The sequence below is a fragment of the Saccostrea cucullata genome, unplaced genomic scaffold, assembly GCF_032062105.1.
Source record: "Saccostrea cucullata isolate Sc308-1 unplaced genomic scaffold, CSIRO_AGI_Scuc_v1 ctg3030, whole genome shotgun sequence".
NCBI lineage: Eukaryota > Metazoa > Mollusca > Bivalvia > Ostreida > Ostreidae > Saccostrea > Saccostrea cuccullata.
The window spans coordinates 1,156-21,234 of NW_026939815.1; the positions used below are offsets into that span (position 1 = coordinate 1,156).

The 20,079-nt window shown below is 31.4% G+C and overlaps 1 protein-coding gene across 1 annotated transcript; it reads left to right on the top strand.

The window, feature by feature from the left end:
* The first annotated feature begins 351 nt into the window (after positions 1-351).
* LOC134254052 (integrin alpha-4-like) lies at positions 352-18,114 on the top strand. Its single transcript, XM_062736620.1, has 19 exons — positions 352-454; positions 574-738; positions 2,087-2,135; positions 6,644-6,736; positions 7,976-8,070; positions 8,324-8,389; positions 8,687-8,848; positions 9,102-9,210; positions 9,613-9,807; positions 10,119-10,325; positions 10,920-11,083; positions 11,336-11,473; positions 11,862-12,337; positions 12,671-12,827; positions 14,545-14,676; positions 15,083-15,211; positions 15,417-15,515; positions 15,862-15,984; positions 16,811-18,114. Exons 1-19 carry the CDS (start codon positions 431-433, stop codon positions 17,024-17,026), a joined length of 2,799 nt encoding a protein of 932 aa, XP_062592604.1. The 5' UTR covers positions 352-430; the 3' UTR covers positions 17,027-18,114.
* The last annotated feature ends 1,965 nt before the right edge of the window (positions 18,115-20,079 follow it).

The following is a 20,079-nucleotide window of genomic DNA, read 5'->3' on the forward strand; positions in this document are numbered from 1 at the left end:
AAAGTAATTACTAGCAAGTCATGACTGTTCTGTGACCTTGACTCGTGATTATCTCTTCAAATTTAAAATCATTTTCAAAAAGTATCAAGGTTGTATCCATTTGAATAATTTCTAGAATTAAGACATACATGAAAGAGTTTCAAACTAATAAGGTAAAATAAAAAAAAAAATGTCAACCGAACTTATGTCGTAACAATGCCCCAATCCAATTCAAAATGTTCAAGGTTCTTTGAAGTAAAATTTAGGGATGTTCGGTTCGTAATTTTCTGATGGAAAAGCAATCTAAAGGTTCATAATTTATTTATACAAAGATTAATTATGTCATATAATGTGATATATACAATAATTTGAGAAAAAAAATCTGTCAAAAAAATTATTGGTACTTTTTTGTTTTTTAGTTTCGCAGGACTCCAGGCTTGGCGCAAGTTTAATGGTTTTAGAAGATACAACACTGGTAAGTTTTTTAATTCAAGATTTATTGTATTTCTTTAAAAATCACATATGTTTGTGAAACACTGATATGCCAAAAAGTATAAATAATAAATATTATCGTTTTAAATGTATTTATTTCAGATTTGTGCACCTGGATTTAAAAATCCATACAAGCAATATGAGACTTCCGGTGCATGCGTATACTTTAAGAATAATGACATCTCGGATATATCCGGTCTGCTTATTCGAATTACAAATGACAGTTTCAACACGGCCATGTTTGGATTTTCAATGGCGCCTGGAATAGTAAGCTTTCTTTTACTTCATATTCTTCTTAGGATTTCGAGGGTAAAGTTACAAAGTGGCTTTTATTTTGTGGTTCTTTTTAGCTCTCCTGAGCTGATACCTTGTGAGCTTTTCTGATCACCCAGCGTCCGTCCAATCGTCTGGATGTCCGTCCGTCTGTCACCTTTTCAAAGTCTCAAGAACTAAAAGGACAAAGGACAATTATTTTTTTTGTTGCCCCTAATTTGAGGTGTCTTAGACTGATGCAAAATGTTTATATATAAAAACATTTTGTCACCCCTGCCTTAATTGAATATTAGTTTTTAGTTAAGGGGTACACAGAGGTCACGGAGAGATCAGGGAATATGTCAATTTCAGAATTTCTCATTTTAATGTAAAAATAAAATTTCATCGATTTTACATCATATTTTATGTATTAAATCTCAGGTAGGCAAGCTTGTGCTCTATGTCTCCCAAAGAAAAAAGTATCACAAATATGACAAAAATTTACCAAAATTATGGAAATTCGGGGAAATGTCCCACTTTTGCACCCTTTTGTAGCTTCCGTGTATGCCTCGAATCAAAATCAGTTCTGGTTATAAAACAAGCATCTTTTTGAGATCTTAATTACAAACAATCACAATTTTACCAATGCTCCGATTTAACATTAAAAAAACTGGCCAGAAATCAGCCGTTACCATACATTGTCCTTTATAAATTAGCCAAAAAAGTTACGGAACATTCTTGAATGATAGAGATGCTTAAATTTTAAATCTAAGGATCAAAATTAGAGTATAGTCATTCAAATCATCTTCTCAAGAACTACATGTATTGTGCAAGAAATCTAAAACTTAGAAGCGCATCCTTCGGCAGTGTAAATTTGAATTTGTTTAAGTCATGAAATCCGGAATAGGGTGGGGCACAATAGGGAAGAAAAGTTTTAACTGAAATACATGTGGAAAAAATTTAAAACCCTTTTCTCAAGATCTTCTAGACCAGAAAAAGTGAAATTTATATATGGAAGCATTCTGAGGTACAACTAAATTATTAGAACATGGTAATCAGGATAAGGTATTACCACAACAAGGAATGAAAATTTAGGATACATGTATGTCAATAATTTTTTTTTATTATTATTTTTTTTTGAAAAGAATTTAAATACGTTTTTCTACATATAGTAATACCATATGTAAGATATCTCTATCAACGACAGTTTTTGGAGTTTATTATATCTGAGTTCCTTTGTGAAAGGGGGCATGTACAGATTTGACGATTTAAGCATATATACCTTTGTCTTATTGTAAAAATAACAATAATGGTTCTAGTAGATCTTATTTTGATATTTTAAACCTCTTTTATTCCCCAACAGAATGAAACATTCCCATACACTGTTGGCGGACCAAATAGCGGGAAACAAGGTATGTCTCTATAGAGATGTAGATGCCAATTAATCAGTCACATTTCAGTTGACCTTCAGTCATTTTTCAGTAATCTGAATGCCAGAGTTTCATCCTGTGTTAATCTTAAGTGGTCATGTAGTACTTACATGTAGCAATATTTTATCACTGATTCATTAACATTAGTTATAGTCTATAAATTTCTAACAGTTACTTACATTAGCTATTTAGTTTTAGAACTTTAATAAGAGAGCACAATATCCCAGCAAATCTTGTAGATATTTGTTTCAAAAATACGAATGAATTACTCGACACTTATTTTTATGCATATTTATGTAGATAGATATTTGTATTAGTTTTTCAGTTTTCTTTGGAGTATAGTCATGTCTTTTAAGATAAATGTATTTAATTTCAGTTTAACATAAATCTAGTCCGAAAATTATTAGACATTTTCAAAAAAAATGATCTGTTCATATATCCAAAACATCACTACAATGTAGAATAAAATAATTTACTTTTCAAAGACGAACTCTTTATAAGTTTAAACAAAAATTTTCTTTGTTACGTAAGACTTCTATTCTTCTTTATGAAAGAAAAATTGACCACATGCCACATTACGTAATTGTACTCCTTATAAAGTAGATATATTGTTCAAAGTCTTATAATAGTCTTATTCTTATACATTATACATATGTATTTAGGTCTAACTTCAAAGAAATAATTTGCTTTGCGCTTATCTGTTAAAAAAAACGTCAACGCCCTAGCAGATTAAAAGTAAAAAAAAACAAATAAGGCTGTATGTACTTATTCGTTCTTCCTTATCTTTTGCAAGAAACGAATTTTTTTTGTCTGAAATATATAAAATATTCGATGAAATTCAGTTTCTAAGATATATTCCGTTGTTTTGATACTAATATTTTATAGACCAATTTTGCCAAAAACCCTCATCGGAACTTATTTCTTCACATTCATGATCTCATTAAAATATGGTAAACTCAAAATTGATAGAAAGACATGGTATATTCAGCAACATTGGAAACAAACGCAGTAGACAAACACACGTGGCCTTATCAGGGTAGAAATCCGTCGATTTCTGATTATTCAAACAATGAAACACTTTATTTTATTGAAGCAAAGAAAGATATTTCGTTCAAATATTTCATATTTAACTAAGCAAAAGATATAAAGATGATAAAAATACATAAACATCATAAAAGCAATTTTAATTTAAAAAATTGAAGACATCAAGACGTAATGGATATACAAATTACAAACGGTACTAATCTGTAAGCATGACATAAAACACGAATCCCTGCAGATTCTAGTGATAGGATCTGTTGCTTAGGAGCAGTAAACAACACTCACGTGACTGAATCAGTTGACCTTTAACACTTCGTTTGCTTTAAGAGTAATGATTACAACAGTTCTAACAAGATAAAAGTTCTCTATTTATTGCCCTAGAAAGAAAGCAATTCGGTTTCAGGGGAAATAAAGGAATGATTTAGGTAAATCTGCATTGTGCACTGTCTGTACTTAATACAGTGCCTATACTCTGTACTTAAAAAAATTAATATCATGCTCGATCCATATTGATAGTTGTAAGTGATTTTTTTCTCTTAGTAATTTTAGATACTTAAAAACTACTGTTAGTCGCAAATGTTCATTTCCTTGGGAATTTAGAGCGTCCCATTTTTTAATACCAATGGTGCTTTGCAAAGCCCTTGACCTAGAAAAAAAATCCAATGACGGAAATTAACATGTAACAACACTTAATAATATCTCTTTTATAATTGCATGATTCTTATGTAATAGCAACATTTTTTTTCTGTCTATCCATTTCATTGTCTATCTGAAACCAGGCGACTACGCAGGTATGTGCTTTTTAGAAACAGCTGAGCTTCGTTGATTTTAAAGCAAATTTTCCGGATAAGCAAAATGTCCGGATAAAAAGCATCATGGTCAATGAGGCTCTACTGTACCTTGTTCAAATAAAAAAAAAATCCTGCTAGTGGACTTTTGTGAGGAGCGCTGCCTTTTAAAATGGGCGGCTTACTTTTACACTCGGACAATGTATGGAATTTTTTTTACACTATTAACATTTAGCTCAACATTTAATTCAACGAAATTAATGGGTTATTTTAATGTTTTATTTCAATATACGTTATTATTGAAGAAAACGACAACCATTCTACTCTCAACTCCCGGCCTTCACATGCAATTGCCCATAACACCATATCTAGGATCACGTGATACAGGTTTAAATGTCTATAAACCGTCAACTGTAAACACCCATACTAATGTGTTCGGAACTTTTTATTTTTCGGTGTTCTGCAAATTATAAAACCCGATGAGTTCAGAGTAGCTCTGGCAGTGGCTCTGGCGAGAGTTAGCGAGACTACAGCGAGATAGGATAAATTATTCACGGAAATTTGGCTAGGAAGTGACTAGCACGTGGAGTCATGGTAAACAGAAAAGTTATGTTGCGTTTTAGTTTTCACCACCCTATAATATCATTCTGTAGAAATGTACTTCAATCTATATCTCTTGAATTTATTCAAATTTAAATCATAACTGTTCTCTATGTTACACTTTTCTGCTGTCATGAATTAAAATTTCTTTTTGGACAAATATTTTGCGTGGGAACCGGGACTATATTTTTTGGCGTTAGATTAGCAAATGAGGCACCAATGTGACTTTAACTGACAAATCACTGAATGGGAATTGCATTATGGGTTACTACGAATACTACAGGAATTTTACGCTTGATAAATTCCTTTATTGTACCATCGGTGAATACAGTTGTCAGGTGGATTCCCTGGCCAACACACGTGATCACGAGTATAGTTATGTAAAAAATGTTTTGTCCATTTAAATGCATACGAGAAGCTGCTCGTTTTCCTTACCCTTGAAGTGTTGCTGAACTTGACACTAACTACGTATGCGATATTTATGAAACATATTTTTTCTAGTTAACAACAAATTAGAAACGCCCGTGATATCTTTGTTAAATCATATTTTCTAATGTTTGCATTCTGTTCATAAGAACCTTTTTTTATTTTTCACTCCATTGACATGATCATAGATTGACCTGAACCACTTGTTCGAAGTAACATGTCAACATTTTTACCAGCGTATCGGTCGCTAGTGAGCTGTAATTTTTACAGTAAACTATGATAAGATATATTAATTGTTATTTACCCCCCCCCCCCCCGGCCCCTTCCCTTTAGCCACCCATTTCTGTTGAAAATAATAAAAGTCTTTCAGAAAGGTCTGGAAACTCATTTTTCACAGAACATGATTTCAAACGAAACAGACTATAGCAATTTCCTGTTTACTGCCAATTTTATTTATAAAACCGTTTCTACCCTATAACCTTTGAATAGGTAAACCTAAACCATGTGTCTTGAATTTAAATCACAATAACATTAGTAGGGGTGTGTAAAGATCAGTGCTTCTCGCAAAAGTCCTTTATGCGTAAAGTTTTCTTTACGATTGTGAATTTTTCTTGCTAAGAATATATTCCAATTTTTAATATATTTCCCATGTAATGCTGCTGAAAGTTTATATCAAACACTATTTTATCATTTAGTTAGAAATGGTGAACTGTTGTATTGCTTATTCATTTTTCTTATATTCAATTGCTTACGTAGTGGTTTTTTTTTTCATATTCCCTTTTTTTTCATGGCAAAGATTGCACATTGATTAGATTATTGTATATCGCAGTACGTGAGTGATTTGAATCACGTGATCCAAATCAAACCAGATTCCAATGACATTAGGCAGGAAGTTGAGGAAAATCTCTATTATTGCATTATAATTTTAAAACATGTGTATTGCTGTGTCATTTGGAACATATAGATCTATATAGTGAAAATAGATGGCTTTCCAGAAAAGAGATTTTCCTCAACTTCCTGCCTAATGTCAACGCTATTTTAAAACGCCCTACATAGTTTATTTAGATATAAAGGTTAAAACTATAATCCTGTAATTGTTCACACTTCAGTACATGTTCTCTTTACTTTGAAATGTAACATGAAAAAAAATCTTTTAAATAAAATATATACGGAGATAAGGAACAGTATTCAGGCTCAAAAGTCCATTAAAAAATACAAACACGGACCTCCAAAACATCAGAAGTGGGATCAGGTGCCATTGAGGAGTGAGCATCACCTGACAACCGGTCTTACGTATCAGTACTCGTGTTCCTTGATCTTTACATGTATTTATTTTTGCAACAAATTATAAAAAAAAACATGTACTCGAGTCAAATTCTTTGATCATTATGAATTTTATTGATAATTCGATTGGATAACATTTAATTGTAAGATTTTTATTTGTTATGAATACACTATGTTTCCGTTATATATGTATAAAATGGTCAAGCATTGACATGTCTTTAACATTGTTTGTCTTGATATTGGATTGTAATACTTCGATCTGTAATTGAGTTTTAAAATTTATGAATAATATGTAAAATTACTGATTTTCTTTGGTTTATAAATAAAGGTAAATTTCAATTTTATTTGTAGAAGGAGGTCTGGCCACTTTTACAACGTCTCCTCGCGGTCTAACAAGTCAAATCGTAGCAGGAACGACTTCCATTCAGCCTGGGGCATATTTTGGTTAGTATATACAAAAAGACCTTCCTGAGGTTCTTTGATGTGTCTTACTTTTCATTCCGTTTCAGGAATCCAACAAATAAAATTCTCTACACAAATGACAGCCATCAAATAAAGAAAAGATCATTTTTAGGTTCATTGAAGTTGCATACATTTGATTACATATTATGAATCCAACAAATAAATTTGTAAACAAGTAAATTTGTTCACATATATTCAGAGAACTTACTCTGGTCTCATAAAATTGTGCTATAAATGATGGCTATGATTTTCCAATTCAGTTGATATCTAAAATGTCCACTACCTTTTTAAAAGTTTTTTTTTATCGTATTTTACGATAAAAGACGTTTATTCTAGTTAAAGAATATCTGAAGGATGATCTGCTTTCATAAATAAACAAAACAGGACCATAACCACCGTCGTTAAATTTCGCAACAAAACTGTTATTTTTCATGAATTCTACTTGCATTTGGTCTTTATTAAATCGAGATCTTTGATGGAGATAATGAATTATATTCAAGTTCAATGGTCAATTTAAACAATACATGTACTATCAGTACCAGAGCAAACGCAATCCAGGGGAAAAAAAACTTTTTTTGTAGTTTCAAGGTACTATATTTGAGATTAAAAATAGAAATAAACCAAGTTCATATAATTATACAGATACAATAAAGATATATAAACTTAGTGTCTATCAATTAAAAAAATTAATTGTATCTTATTGTACTAAAAGCAATATGAGCTGTGATGTTGGAATTTTTTGATGCAAAATTATAAATCACTATTTCAATGACAGAAGAATGTTTATAAACTTCTGTTGTTCATATTTGCGATGTAAGAACTATTTTAATATAAGTTTTGTTTGAATCAAACTTAAATTATTGTCATCCTTTTCAATAATGATTTCTTATATAATACTGTATACTCGATCGTCTTTCTTCGGAAACAATTTATTGCTTTATTTTAGTCTAATTCATCAAAAAGATTTGAATTACATACGAACTTATCATGATAACACATTTTAAGAGCAAAATAAAATTTTCAAAAATGCAGCTCTAATTGCTTTAAACTGCATGCATACAGATGAAAATTCGTTTACTAAAGTACATGTACTTAGGGATATAGTTTTATTTAAACATTTTGTTTCGTTTAATAGCAGCAAAGAGCTAAATCTTTCTAATTTAAGCAAATAATATACAACTCAGTTTTGATTGTATTTTGTGTATTCTTTTTTCTCTGAAGGTTTTTCCCTTGACAGTGGATATTTCAACGGAACTAAATTCTTTTATGTCGCGGGAAGACCGGGTTTTGCAAACAAAGCAGGGAATATCGGAAATGTAAGAACTGTACACGACATTGATTTTTTTTCCTTTTCAATATTGTTTGCCCTAAAATGGTATTGATTCCATGCAGTGAATAAAAAAAAAATTATGTTATTGATCAAACGATGGATTTGAGCTAATGTGTCAGAAAATATCGAAGAATCACAAATTTTACACTTAATAAATAAGTGTTGCTCAACCATAAACATAAAAGATTAATTTCCAGGAATGTTTTAATTAAAAACTATTCATCTTACTTTCAATAAAGGTAGAGATTCTTGAATTTTTTGAAGCTGGTAAAAAGAACACAAAGAAGCTTATAGCTGGCAAACAGGTAAATGTTCTAGATGGTAAAAAATCTGTATAAACTAAACAGCCAAAGACAAACTATTCATAAGTTATACTCCATTCTATCTCAGACTAAAAGATAAACTAGCAAATCTTTCACGAGATGAAGTCGACGTTTTAGTATATGTAAAAAAAAAATTAATGATTTTGTTCAAAAAAGTTTAATATAAAAACCCCCAGACATTTAATCGCATTTTTTTTTATTTCCTAAAAGAAAATATGAATTAGGAATTGATTATGAAATTTTAAGGTCTTTTTTCATTTTTATAACTTAAACCATTAGCTTGGTGGTGGATTTGGTTATTCGGTGTGTGTGGCGGACGTAAATGGAGACAGGATAGACGATGTTCTGATTGGTGCTCCTTTGGAGTATGTCAACCAAACAAGTGGAAGCATTATTGTGGATAGTGGTTCTGTTTATATTTACCTCGGAACAGGATCAAAGGTTTCTATATTACATGTATAAATTTGACACCCTGGGCACATAAAAAAAATTATTCTCGTTTTTATAATAACCCTATGAGTCTTTATTATTCTACAGTTAATTTTTGTTAAAGAAGATAAAAAAAAATCCTCAAATTTATTTTTAAATGGGATGTTAATTTTTTTTCACGAATAAACAGATACGATAAAAAAAATCATTACTCTTCTTTCAATACATGTGTTGACTTTTATGACTTATTCAAAATTATCTTTAGGATATAATCAAAGACAACCATTTAATGATTAATGGTATGAGCAAACCATGGGCCCGATTTGGAACTGCAATTGTAAATCTGAGAGATATTTCAAATGATGGAATTTCAGGTTAGTTTTAACTTGATAACTTTCCTATGGAAAAGTTATAGCAATAATCATTTACACGTGTAAACACTTCAATAGTATCAATTTAAAAAAAAAAAACTCTGCATGACGTGTAGTTCAGAATACATCGAACATCTTGTTTGACAAATTTTGTTTTCGAGGGGAAGACATTGCTTTTCCCATGTACATGTATATTATGGGATAGGTGGAATTTTTTTCTGAATGTTATGAATCTTCATATCATGTGAAGCTGCTGGTGATTTCATTCAGTGCAATCAACATATTTCGAGAATCAAAAAGGGTTGAATTTTTTTTAAATGCTGGATCTTTTTGAAAAAAAAAACATATGCAAGCTGGATCTTTAAAAAAAAACCTTTTACAAAATGTGGTCTGTTTTAAAACCAGATATTGCCATTGGGGCGCCTTTTGAAGATAACCATAGAGGAGCTGTATACATATACAATGGAAAAACTGGCGACTTCACTGACTCTTGGGAATATTCACAAAGAGTATCGCCGGAAGATTTAAAGTTAGGAATCCGCGCATTTGGCTTTTCTCTATCCAGATCACATGTAGATATTGACGACAACTTATATATGGGTATTTATTAAATTCATTTAGAATTGTTGACTGGTTATTTCTTTATAATGAAATAATATGAGAGGTTAATGTGCTTAAAAATACGGAATTTTTTTTCCTAGTTTTTTATTTTATTTTATTTTATTTTTATCATTCTTTTAAAATGAAATTAAATAACAATCTGTATGCTCTGTTAGTATGCCCTTATTAAAAAACAACATGTGCATTTGACCAAATAAAATCTGTTAGGTTATCCATGTAGTAAGTTATAATTCTTTATTTCATAACATACTAAATTACTAGAAATACTTGCAGTGTATATATTTGTATAGATTTGGCCGTCTCTGGGTTTAAAACTGACCAAGTGGCTATTCTTCGGACACGTCCAGTAGTCCATGTCGAGGTAGATATTTCCTCCACTCCAGAAAGCATTCCTATCAACTCCACTGGTTATGACTGTAACGATGGCAACGACTATCCATGCGTGGCACTGCATTTACGTTTCCTGGTAACCGGAAAAGGAATAGAAAATGGCGTCTGTAAGTGGTGGACTGACCTACATGTATAAACATTTAGAAAGTGAACATAAGAATTTAAAAAACATAGGGGTTTTTTTTTAATCAGGAATGATTTTCCACAAATACTGTATATCACTAAATTTTCGCGACACCATATTCATTAAAGGTACGACACGAGATATACGACTTATCATTAACTCTTTTCACTGTATCAGCGAGACAAATAATTTTCATCCTTAGGAAAATATTCCTTTATTTAATCGTAAGGATATATTGTTCTAGAGAGAATAATTTTTTTTCATATTAAGCTCATTGTCTCGCTTTATTACGCATAAAATTAATAAAGTTTTAATATTTCTCATTAAAACACTCAACATTGCGAATAGTAAAAGTGATTTGCAGTATTTTCTTTTATTTTAATTTTTGTGTGACAATATATATCATTTTATAATCGTTTTCAAACTTTTATCCATATATACGTGTATTGGGAATAATTTTTTTTTCTCTTTTCCGCATAAATAAAGCAAAATTGATTTTTGTGATTATTCATAAGTGTTTTACATTAATGTGATTATTCAAATGTTTTACATTTATGTTATAATTTTCTTCATGCAGATATGAACTACACTCTTTTAAGTGATGTGTTCTCTGACACCCCAAGGTTTTTACTTCGACAAAATAACAGTGTTTTCGGGAATTTTAACAATTCACAGGAATCTCAAACGATTTTGCTGAAACCAAACATGGAGACGATCGTTAATATTAACTTGACATCAGATGTAAGTTTTACTAAATATAGCCATCAGACTTTACAACAAAGTAGTAAATTTCAGTGAAACATTCTTAAAAATATAATAAAACAACTTCAATTGTTTTAAATCTAAACATCACAGAAACAGGGAGATAACATTTTGTGAAATTATATCAAGAGGTTTCTAGTTTTAAAAAATGAAAAAAAAATTTTTCCGATAGCAGCAACAAAGAATTTAAAGAAAAAAATGAATGCTTACAGATTATAAATATTTTTTAAGGTCATTGACTATAGGTTCTTCCAATCCCTGGCTGATCCAGTGAATGTCCATTTGATGTTTTCTTTAGCTGACTTAACCGTAAATGAGGATGTTCCACCAATTCTACATTCAGACGTCATTACTGACCGCTACAAGACGGTTAGTGTTGTAAAATAATAGTGTACACAATGTTATGTCGTCCCATGTTATTTTCACCCTTTTGCCCTTGCGATCAATTTGGCCCCGTTTTAATTCGCCCCGTTGTAAAATCGCCCATTTATGAAAAGGGCGAAAGGGGCTAAAATAAAACGTTGGCGGAAAAATCCCTGTATATTTTAACATACGCTATTTTACCGTTTTATGTTTTAATTTATCAAATTCTTTTATTATTGTATGTTAATTTTAAGGCAAAATTTTTGTTAAATGGTTATTTGGTTGTATTAGATATGATAATTTTTTTCGATAAATATCTTTATAGTTTACAAATACGAATTCCCGAATAAAAGAAAATCAAAAGAATTTATTATAATTTTACTTTAATTTACAGCTAAATATCAATACAAATTGCTCATCTTATGCTTGCAAGCCAGACTTCGTAGCACAGATGCGCTCAATGGAAAACAACATGACATTACAAAGAAACCAGGAATTAGAAGTACTAATGTACTTGACGAATGCTGGAGACCCGGCAACTAAAACAGATTTTTACGTAGAAACCTTCCCAAAGATGGACTTTTATAGAATTACAGAGGGCACCAAGGACCTCAGTTGCTCTGTTCTATACTTTGGTGTTTTGCACTGTGTTGTTCACTCCGTGACTAGTACAGAAAGGTTCTATGCTCATCAAAAATATAAGTTTATGTTAAAATTTTTCGTTGACCCTGATGCAGCTGTGGCCAGAAAGGCGGATCACGTGAAAATTGAAGTTACGTTCAATTCAACTATGCAAGATGAAACCATGCCATCGAAAACCTTTGAGATGATAAGTTATTTTAACCTTCAATCTGACGTAAGGGTTATTGGGTAAGTGTAAAGGTTTTGAGACATCCCTCTAATATTAAAGTTTGGATAACACCTTCTTCAAAAAATGTATATTTCACAATTTCTGTTCTTTTTAAAACAGATTGAAAATCACAAATTATTTAAAGACAATTATGATCATTTTTATATATGTTTAAAAGAGACAAAAAAGGTAATATTTAAAAAAAACATATTGCCAAACCACAATGAATAAAGAACCGGAGTATAAGTCAAACAGTGAACTTACATTTTTTATCCTTAAATGCTGCTTGTATTTAAAACCTTTAATAGAAAATTAAAACATTCATAATTTCCATTTCATTATCATTTCTATAGAGGATCGGACCTTTCAGACCTAATCATTGCTTCCACGACCGAGACTGTATTCAAATACTCTGTTACGTATGACGTCCACAACGACGGACCTAGTCCACTAGGAGCAAATCTTAATATAACCATAGCTAGCAGCAGAGGGAGCAACACCATTCTAAAGGTAACAGCTGGAAAATGCTACAAAGTGATTATTGTTATAAGAGCACACGGCAGATATGACCTTTCGGCAGAGGATGCTCACTCCTACATGGCACCTGATCCCACCTCTAATGTTCTGGAGGTCTATGTTTGCTCTGCTCCTGTTAGGTATTAATTCATGGACTTTTGAGTTTGAATACTGTTCTTTTTCTCTGTATATATGTATTCTCTTCATCCTAATCCAATAATCTTCAAAATTGTCTTTACTTCTCTTGTCAATTTTTCTCCTCTTGAGTACCAACACTTGCTCTGTAGAGCTTATGCAAAACTTTAAGGTCGTTGTTAGCGAATAAAACGACATATCGAATGTAAACACTGGACATTATGTATGTCAGACTGTTGGTTTGATTATAAATAAGGGTAAATTCATGACCTTAGAACCAACGGATCTGGTAAAAAGGTGGGTCTATTTTGAACACATGATGAAAAATTATATATGTTCATTATTATAACATTATATTCCTTTGTTCATAATTATGATTAGCAATTACATGAACATGTATGCGTCTTCTTAAGTTGGAGAAAAAATTGCTTCTAGGTGAGGGGCCCTAAGAGGGGACTATATTGATCTTATAAAGAAGAACCATTATTTCATGTAATATATGGAACCCTTTAATATATATTAACTATTTTGAAGTTGTTGACTACGGTTTCAGTGGTCCTTGTGCTTGACAGAGACTCCAACAAAATTACTTAGGTTAACTACATGTATAGTGATAAATTTGACACCATGAAAACTTTGATTTACTATAATGATAACTTTGACACTTTGATTTACTATAGTCATGACTTTGACACTGTGATTTACTAATAGTAATAATTTTGACACTTTGATTTACTAAAGTGATAAATATGAAAACTTTGATTTACTATAGTGATAACTATGACACTATAGTGATCAATTTACTATAGTGATCACTTCGACACTAAAGTGATCACACGGAAAACTTTCATTTACTGTAGTGACATATATTTACTTTTACGCTTTGAATAATATAGATAACTATAGTAAAAGAGAGTCATAAAAGAATTTCACTGTGAATTATATTTTATGAAAAAATCACTACATTGTGATTTTTTTTAAATTTCTGATTTTGAAAAGATGTCAGGTTTTCGAAAATATCTTTGGCCAATTCTATTTTAGATAGACAGGAAACAGAACCTTATGTCTACGTGTCTTCACTTTATATATGATTCAGATGATGACACATTTTTTAAAGAGTTTCGATTTATTGAATTTCCCTTTTCCTTATTCAAAGATAATTTTTAAATTTTGTATATTTTCACATATGGCATTCACACATACTAATGAAATCAATGCAATAAAAATATGTTTCAATACTTACTTTTATAGACTTTCAGTACAGATGATACAAACTGACTTTTATAAAACAATCTGGAAAACAACAACTTAGGTCAAATAAATAAGTTTCACTCGCATAATTTTTTTTATTTTATATTCAAAATTTCACAATAATACGATGAAAAGTATGAAAAAAAATTATATAGAGATTAATAAGGATGGTTACAGAAAGGTTACCGTAGCATTTTGATCATCATAGAAGGTAAACGATTTTAGAAATTTATTACCTACATCACTTACAATCAAATCGGTTCCAAAAATATATAACAATCCAGGCAACCATTTTTTGTTGTATTATCTGTTCTTAATCTTTCAGGATATAATGGTTAAGAGGGGAAACTGTACTGCAGAGACGAAGATCGACATAAAACTTTTAGGAGAACCTAGCAATTTGTTATCACAACCTCTGAAAGATAGCAACAAAAAAGAACAACCGTCAACAGATATTGTATGCTCCTCTAGTTTTTATGTAATGTATAGATAATCCTGATTATTAAAAGTTAATTAAACCCATCTTCTCATACTCTGCTTCACGCCTCACATATAAAGAGGTATTTCTAACAAGAGTGGAGAGGACCAAAAAAATTCACTTGTAAAGATAAATTGGAGAATATTTTGCAATTCACTACAAAAAAAATGAATGGATTGCCAATAAACCATTTTCAATTAACCCTCCCTCCGTGATTTAGAAAATCAGAAAAAAAAGAATAAGCTATAAACTTCATTCTACTCCTTTAGTTGTTTAATTGAAAAACGACTTTAACTGGTTATATTTTACCAGCATTGCTTTAGATATTACAAGCATCAAGAACTTTTTTTTATAATAAGACATGCTTTTCTATATTGGTCTTTAGATTTGTGGACTTTCAGGAATCAGTTGTACTTACTTGATTTGTGATCTTGGGTTCATCAAAGCAGCTGAATTTGAAAGCGTGGAATTAACGATGGATCTCGATTCCAACTCATTCTCAAATATTCTAAAGGTATAATATATCTTCAATGTTTGACAAAATACACCGCTATTTGAAAAACATCACTCTTGGTCTCTCTTGAAACGGTTAAAATATATATTTTTTATACCCTCATGATTCCAATAGACTAGTCACATTTACTGAATTCGGCATGTAAAGTTTGTCAGTTCTATGTTTAAAAAATGATTTGTCTTTAATGTTTAAAATTTAATTGCAGGACTTAAACACTAACGCTGCACGATTTGTCACCCCTGGAGAGCTGAGTTTGTACAACAACAAAATACCGGCTTCTATAAATGTTACAGATAAAGGAAAGGTGTGTAAACCAAACGCATAAACAAACTATTAATGATTATTGTATAGACCAGATAGAACAATACAGTACATACATGCACATTCTTTTTGTTATTAATTTTTTAACTTAGTTTTTGTTAAAATCATTATACCGGTATATAGATATGGGATGTTAGCACTGTGATATCATCTAAATATAGTGCGTGTTAAACGATTCCATTTATTCAATTGCTGATACTGTAATGACTTGAGTTCTAACAACCATTTACATACCTATAAATAGCTTGTGGGTTTTATTTACAATAAACCAGGAACTCTGTTGTCTCCATGTTCATGACAGGAATTACAGTCTCTGTTACCTATTTCAGGTAGCATTGAGAGTCTCTTTAGGCGCTTCCGGTGTGACGTCATCGGACCTTCTTTGGTACGCTATAGGCGGCAGTGCTGGGGGATTCGTGTTCCTTGTAATCATTGCACTTATTCTATGGAGGGTAAGAAGAATCTACAGTTTCTTAAAACTTGTTTTGGTCATGTATATTACTAGTATTCACTTAGAACTGTCATACAAAAAATAAATTCATTGAGGGGTGGAAAACGACCTTTTTTCAATAAAAAAAAAAACATGATGTTAAACTTGCAAAACTTATTCTTGAGCAATCCTTAAAGTCAGATTCAGTTTAGTGTATGCCTATATTTCAATTAATTTTAGTTATCACGACACCTTTGCATATCGTTGCATTGTGGTCATTATAAGGAATATGTTTTAGCAAGAAAATACTTTATTTATGCTTAATTCAGTAAAATAAATGTGCACAAAAGCCTTGGAGACTGTTATTTACGTGTACATACTCATCGTATTCCATGTAACATTTACTTCAAATATTTATCACACATAAATGAAATATAAGATCTAGAAAATAACGAATAGCATTCGTGCCCAATAGTCCATTAAAAATACAAATTAAGAGCAGAGCAAATACGTACCTTCAAAACATCAGAGGTGGGACCAGCTGTGCCATGAAGAATGAGCATCTCACAATTATGAATATATAAAAAAACAGAAAGAGTTTCAGCACATTATACAACAGTTACAATGTATTGACTTGGCTTTGATATACGTTTAGCAAATCTAAATAAGGGCTATTTCCTTTTACATGTACAAAGTAAAAACATTGAATTTTTTTTTTTGAAGAATCAATAATAATCAAGTAAAGTCAAGGAAAACAAATTAATGTTAAAATTGTACATACATTGGTACTTTGGTTCCTATATTATACATGTTAAATAATGTGAATATGTACATGATGATATTTTTAGTGTGGGTTCTTTAACCGGAAGAAAAGGGGTGAAATCGACAGAGCCAAAAGACAGTCCCAGATGAAACAGAGACAGAGTAGGATGATGTCACAGTTCGTCAGCAAGGAGCTGGGTAAAGGTCACGAGTCATCAATCAATGGCACTGACCGAAATTCTCAGGGTTATACACTCGGTACAAAGAAAGACTATCCAGATTTAGACGTTCAAGACAGATAACAGACGAGATCTTAAATATAAAGGGCTCTCAATTTGCATGAAAGAATTTTGAATTTTGAAATGAGCTCACATTCTGCTGACAATACTCATTGACGCCAGTTGTAATGAAAATCGACTATAGTGGGAATGAACATTCCTTTCATCACCGGTGAATGATGTTTTTTTTTAATACCAGGATGTATGTGAGTTTGAGTATGTGCAATGTGTGTTTGTTGATAAAAGTATGTATTGTGTAGAAATGAAGTCCTTAGTTTTCCTTTTTTTTTTAGTTTTGATAATAAAACAAAATATTTTATTTATACAAAAGTTTATTCTAAAACAACTACATGTACTACAACAAAAACAATTTACTTGTGAAAGGTAAAATCTTAAACCAAGTAAAATAGTGATTATTTTCTGTTTTGTTTGAAGCGTCAGATAATGTACATGTATATTACATGTAAGGTTATGAAAGCAGAGGAAATATATGCTGTAAGGAAAACTACAAATGATTTATTCATTTGTGGGTAAATATTTAATCATTGTTACTGCGATTCTTTTTTGTGAATGCATGAAGAATATTTTTTTTCATCTCATATTTCATTGATCAAAACATTTTTACTGGAGAGATTAATCATGATTTTGAATTTCTTACATGTAGTCAAGCACAATGTACATGTTCATGTTTCAAATACATTTTTAACAGCTCTAAATGTTTAATATCTGAAGCATTCCTTTTCCATGAATCTTTTCCCAAATTAAGCCATGCTTGTAAAAAGGAAAAATTTAAGTTATAGGAGTACATTTTACATTTAGTTGAAAAATATGCAATTATGCATGCCATATATTTTTTGTGAAACCTACATACATGTATAGTTTTTTTTTTTTTGGTTATTGCCAAGTGTAGTGAGGGTCTGGAATTGTAGAATTATAATGAGTCTTATTTGTTTTTATATACTAGTATATATGAAGTGCTTTGCCAAAATGTTTTTTGTTTTCTTAGTTTCCTTGTTCATGTGTGCAGTAGGAAAAAAATACATATATCCTACGTTTTCAGTGGACTACAACATTTATACAAGACTCGATTATTAAAAAATTTTTGAAGTGAATTGACTTACCTTTTTTAGCTCTTCTGAGCCAAAGGCTCAAAGAGCTAATGCTATGGCCATTTGTGCGGTGTGCGTCGTGCGGTGTGCGGTGTGCGTTAACTTTTTAGAAAATGGGCCATAACTCAAGAACGCCTTGGCCAATCAGTGTCAAAATTGTCGCAGGGTATCCTTGGCCCAAGGGCTACCATTTATACTAAAACAAGGGTTGGGACCCTTAAACAAGGGGAGATAATCAGGAAGATGAACCAAAAGTACTGGTTGCTAAAAAATCTTCTTCTCCAGAACCACCAGGCAGATTTTCACTAAACTTACACACAAGGATCAGAATATGTTGAAGATTAAAAATTGTTCAAGGCATGAATCTGGGGCAAAGGGCGTGGTCTCAAGGTCACTTCAAAGTTGACCTAAATTTACAATTGATAAAAACGTTTATATTTTGCTTACTATAAGGACTAGGATCATCAAATCTTGTACGTTGATGCATCTTAACACTTCACATCATGTTAAATCAAAAGTAGGTCACAGTGACCTACTTTTTTTTAATTTTGCGGGCATTTGTTTTCAGATTGATTTGAAGGCATATTTTGGACACTTTAAGGCCTATGATCATCAAACTTTGTTAATTGATGCATCTTGGGTCCTTGAACAACGTCAACTTAAAAGTAGGTCACCTTGACTTACTTTTTGAACTTTATGACTTATACTTTTTAAAACATTTCATCCCATTATTGCAGACACTGAGAGGGTTAGAATCATCAAATCTTGTAAATTGCTGCATCTTGGGACCTTAAAACATATTTATGAAAAAGTAGGTCACTGTGACCTACATTTTGAATTTTGCAGGCATATGTTTTCATATTGTTTAAAAGGCATATTTTGATTACCTTCAGACCTACGATCAACAAGCAGATGCATCTTGGGACTTTGAAAAATGTTGACTAAAATGTAGGTCACGGTGACCTACTTTTGACATTTTATAGCTTTATTTAAGTATCTTAGGTATTTATAAGCTTAGAATCATCAAACTTTGTGAGTTGATGCATCTTGGGTTTTCGGAGAGTGACGACCAAAAAGTAGGTCATGGTGACCTACTTTTGACATTTTATAGCTTTATTTAAGCATCTTAGGTATATATAAGCTTAGAATCATCAAACTTTGTGGGTTGATGCATCTTGGGTTTTCGGAGAGTGATGACCAAAAAGTAGGTCATGTTGACCTACTTTTGAATATCTCGGATACATATTGGCTGAGAATCATCAAACTTTGTCAGTTGATGTATTTTGGGCTTTCGAAAATCGCCTACTCAAAATTAGGTCACAGTGACCTACTTTTAACATTTTATGGCTATAATTAAGTATCTCCAGTACTTATTGGCTTGGAATAATCAAACTTTGTCAGTTGATGCATTTTGGTTTTTCCAAGAATGTAGATGAAAAAGTAGGTCAAAGTGACTTACTTTTGACTATCTCACATACTTATTGGCTTAGAATCTTCAATCTTTGTCTATTAATGCATCTTGAGTCCTCAGAAAACTTCAATCTTAAAGTAGGTCATTGTGACCGACTTACACATGTATGTTTTTTTTATAGCTTTATTAAAATATCTTCAGTTATAATTGGCTAAGAATCATCAAACTTTGTCAGTTGATGCAACTTGGCTCTTAGAATACTTAGGGTTAGAGGCTTCAAATAGAAGTGATAGGTTGTACAATTTATCAGAAGAGCGATTCAAGGCCCTTGGGCCTCTTGTTTCAATTATAATAACTACACTACCTGCAAAATGTTACCGAATCTCTTGTCAAATAAGCTAGGAGAGCACATTTTCATATGAAGATCGTCATGTACAAGATTTCAGAGATAGCTTTGGTTCTACGAATTGTTAGGAACAATTACATGTATTTGACAGAAAAAATCAAGTTAGCGGTGAGCCAAAACTAGCTACATCCTAAATTTGGTCCCCCAAAAA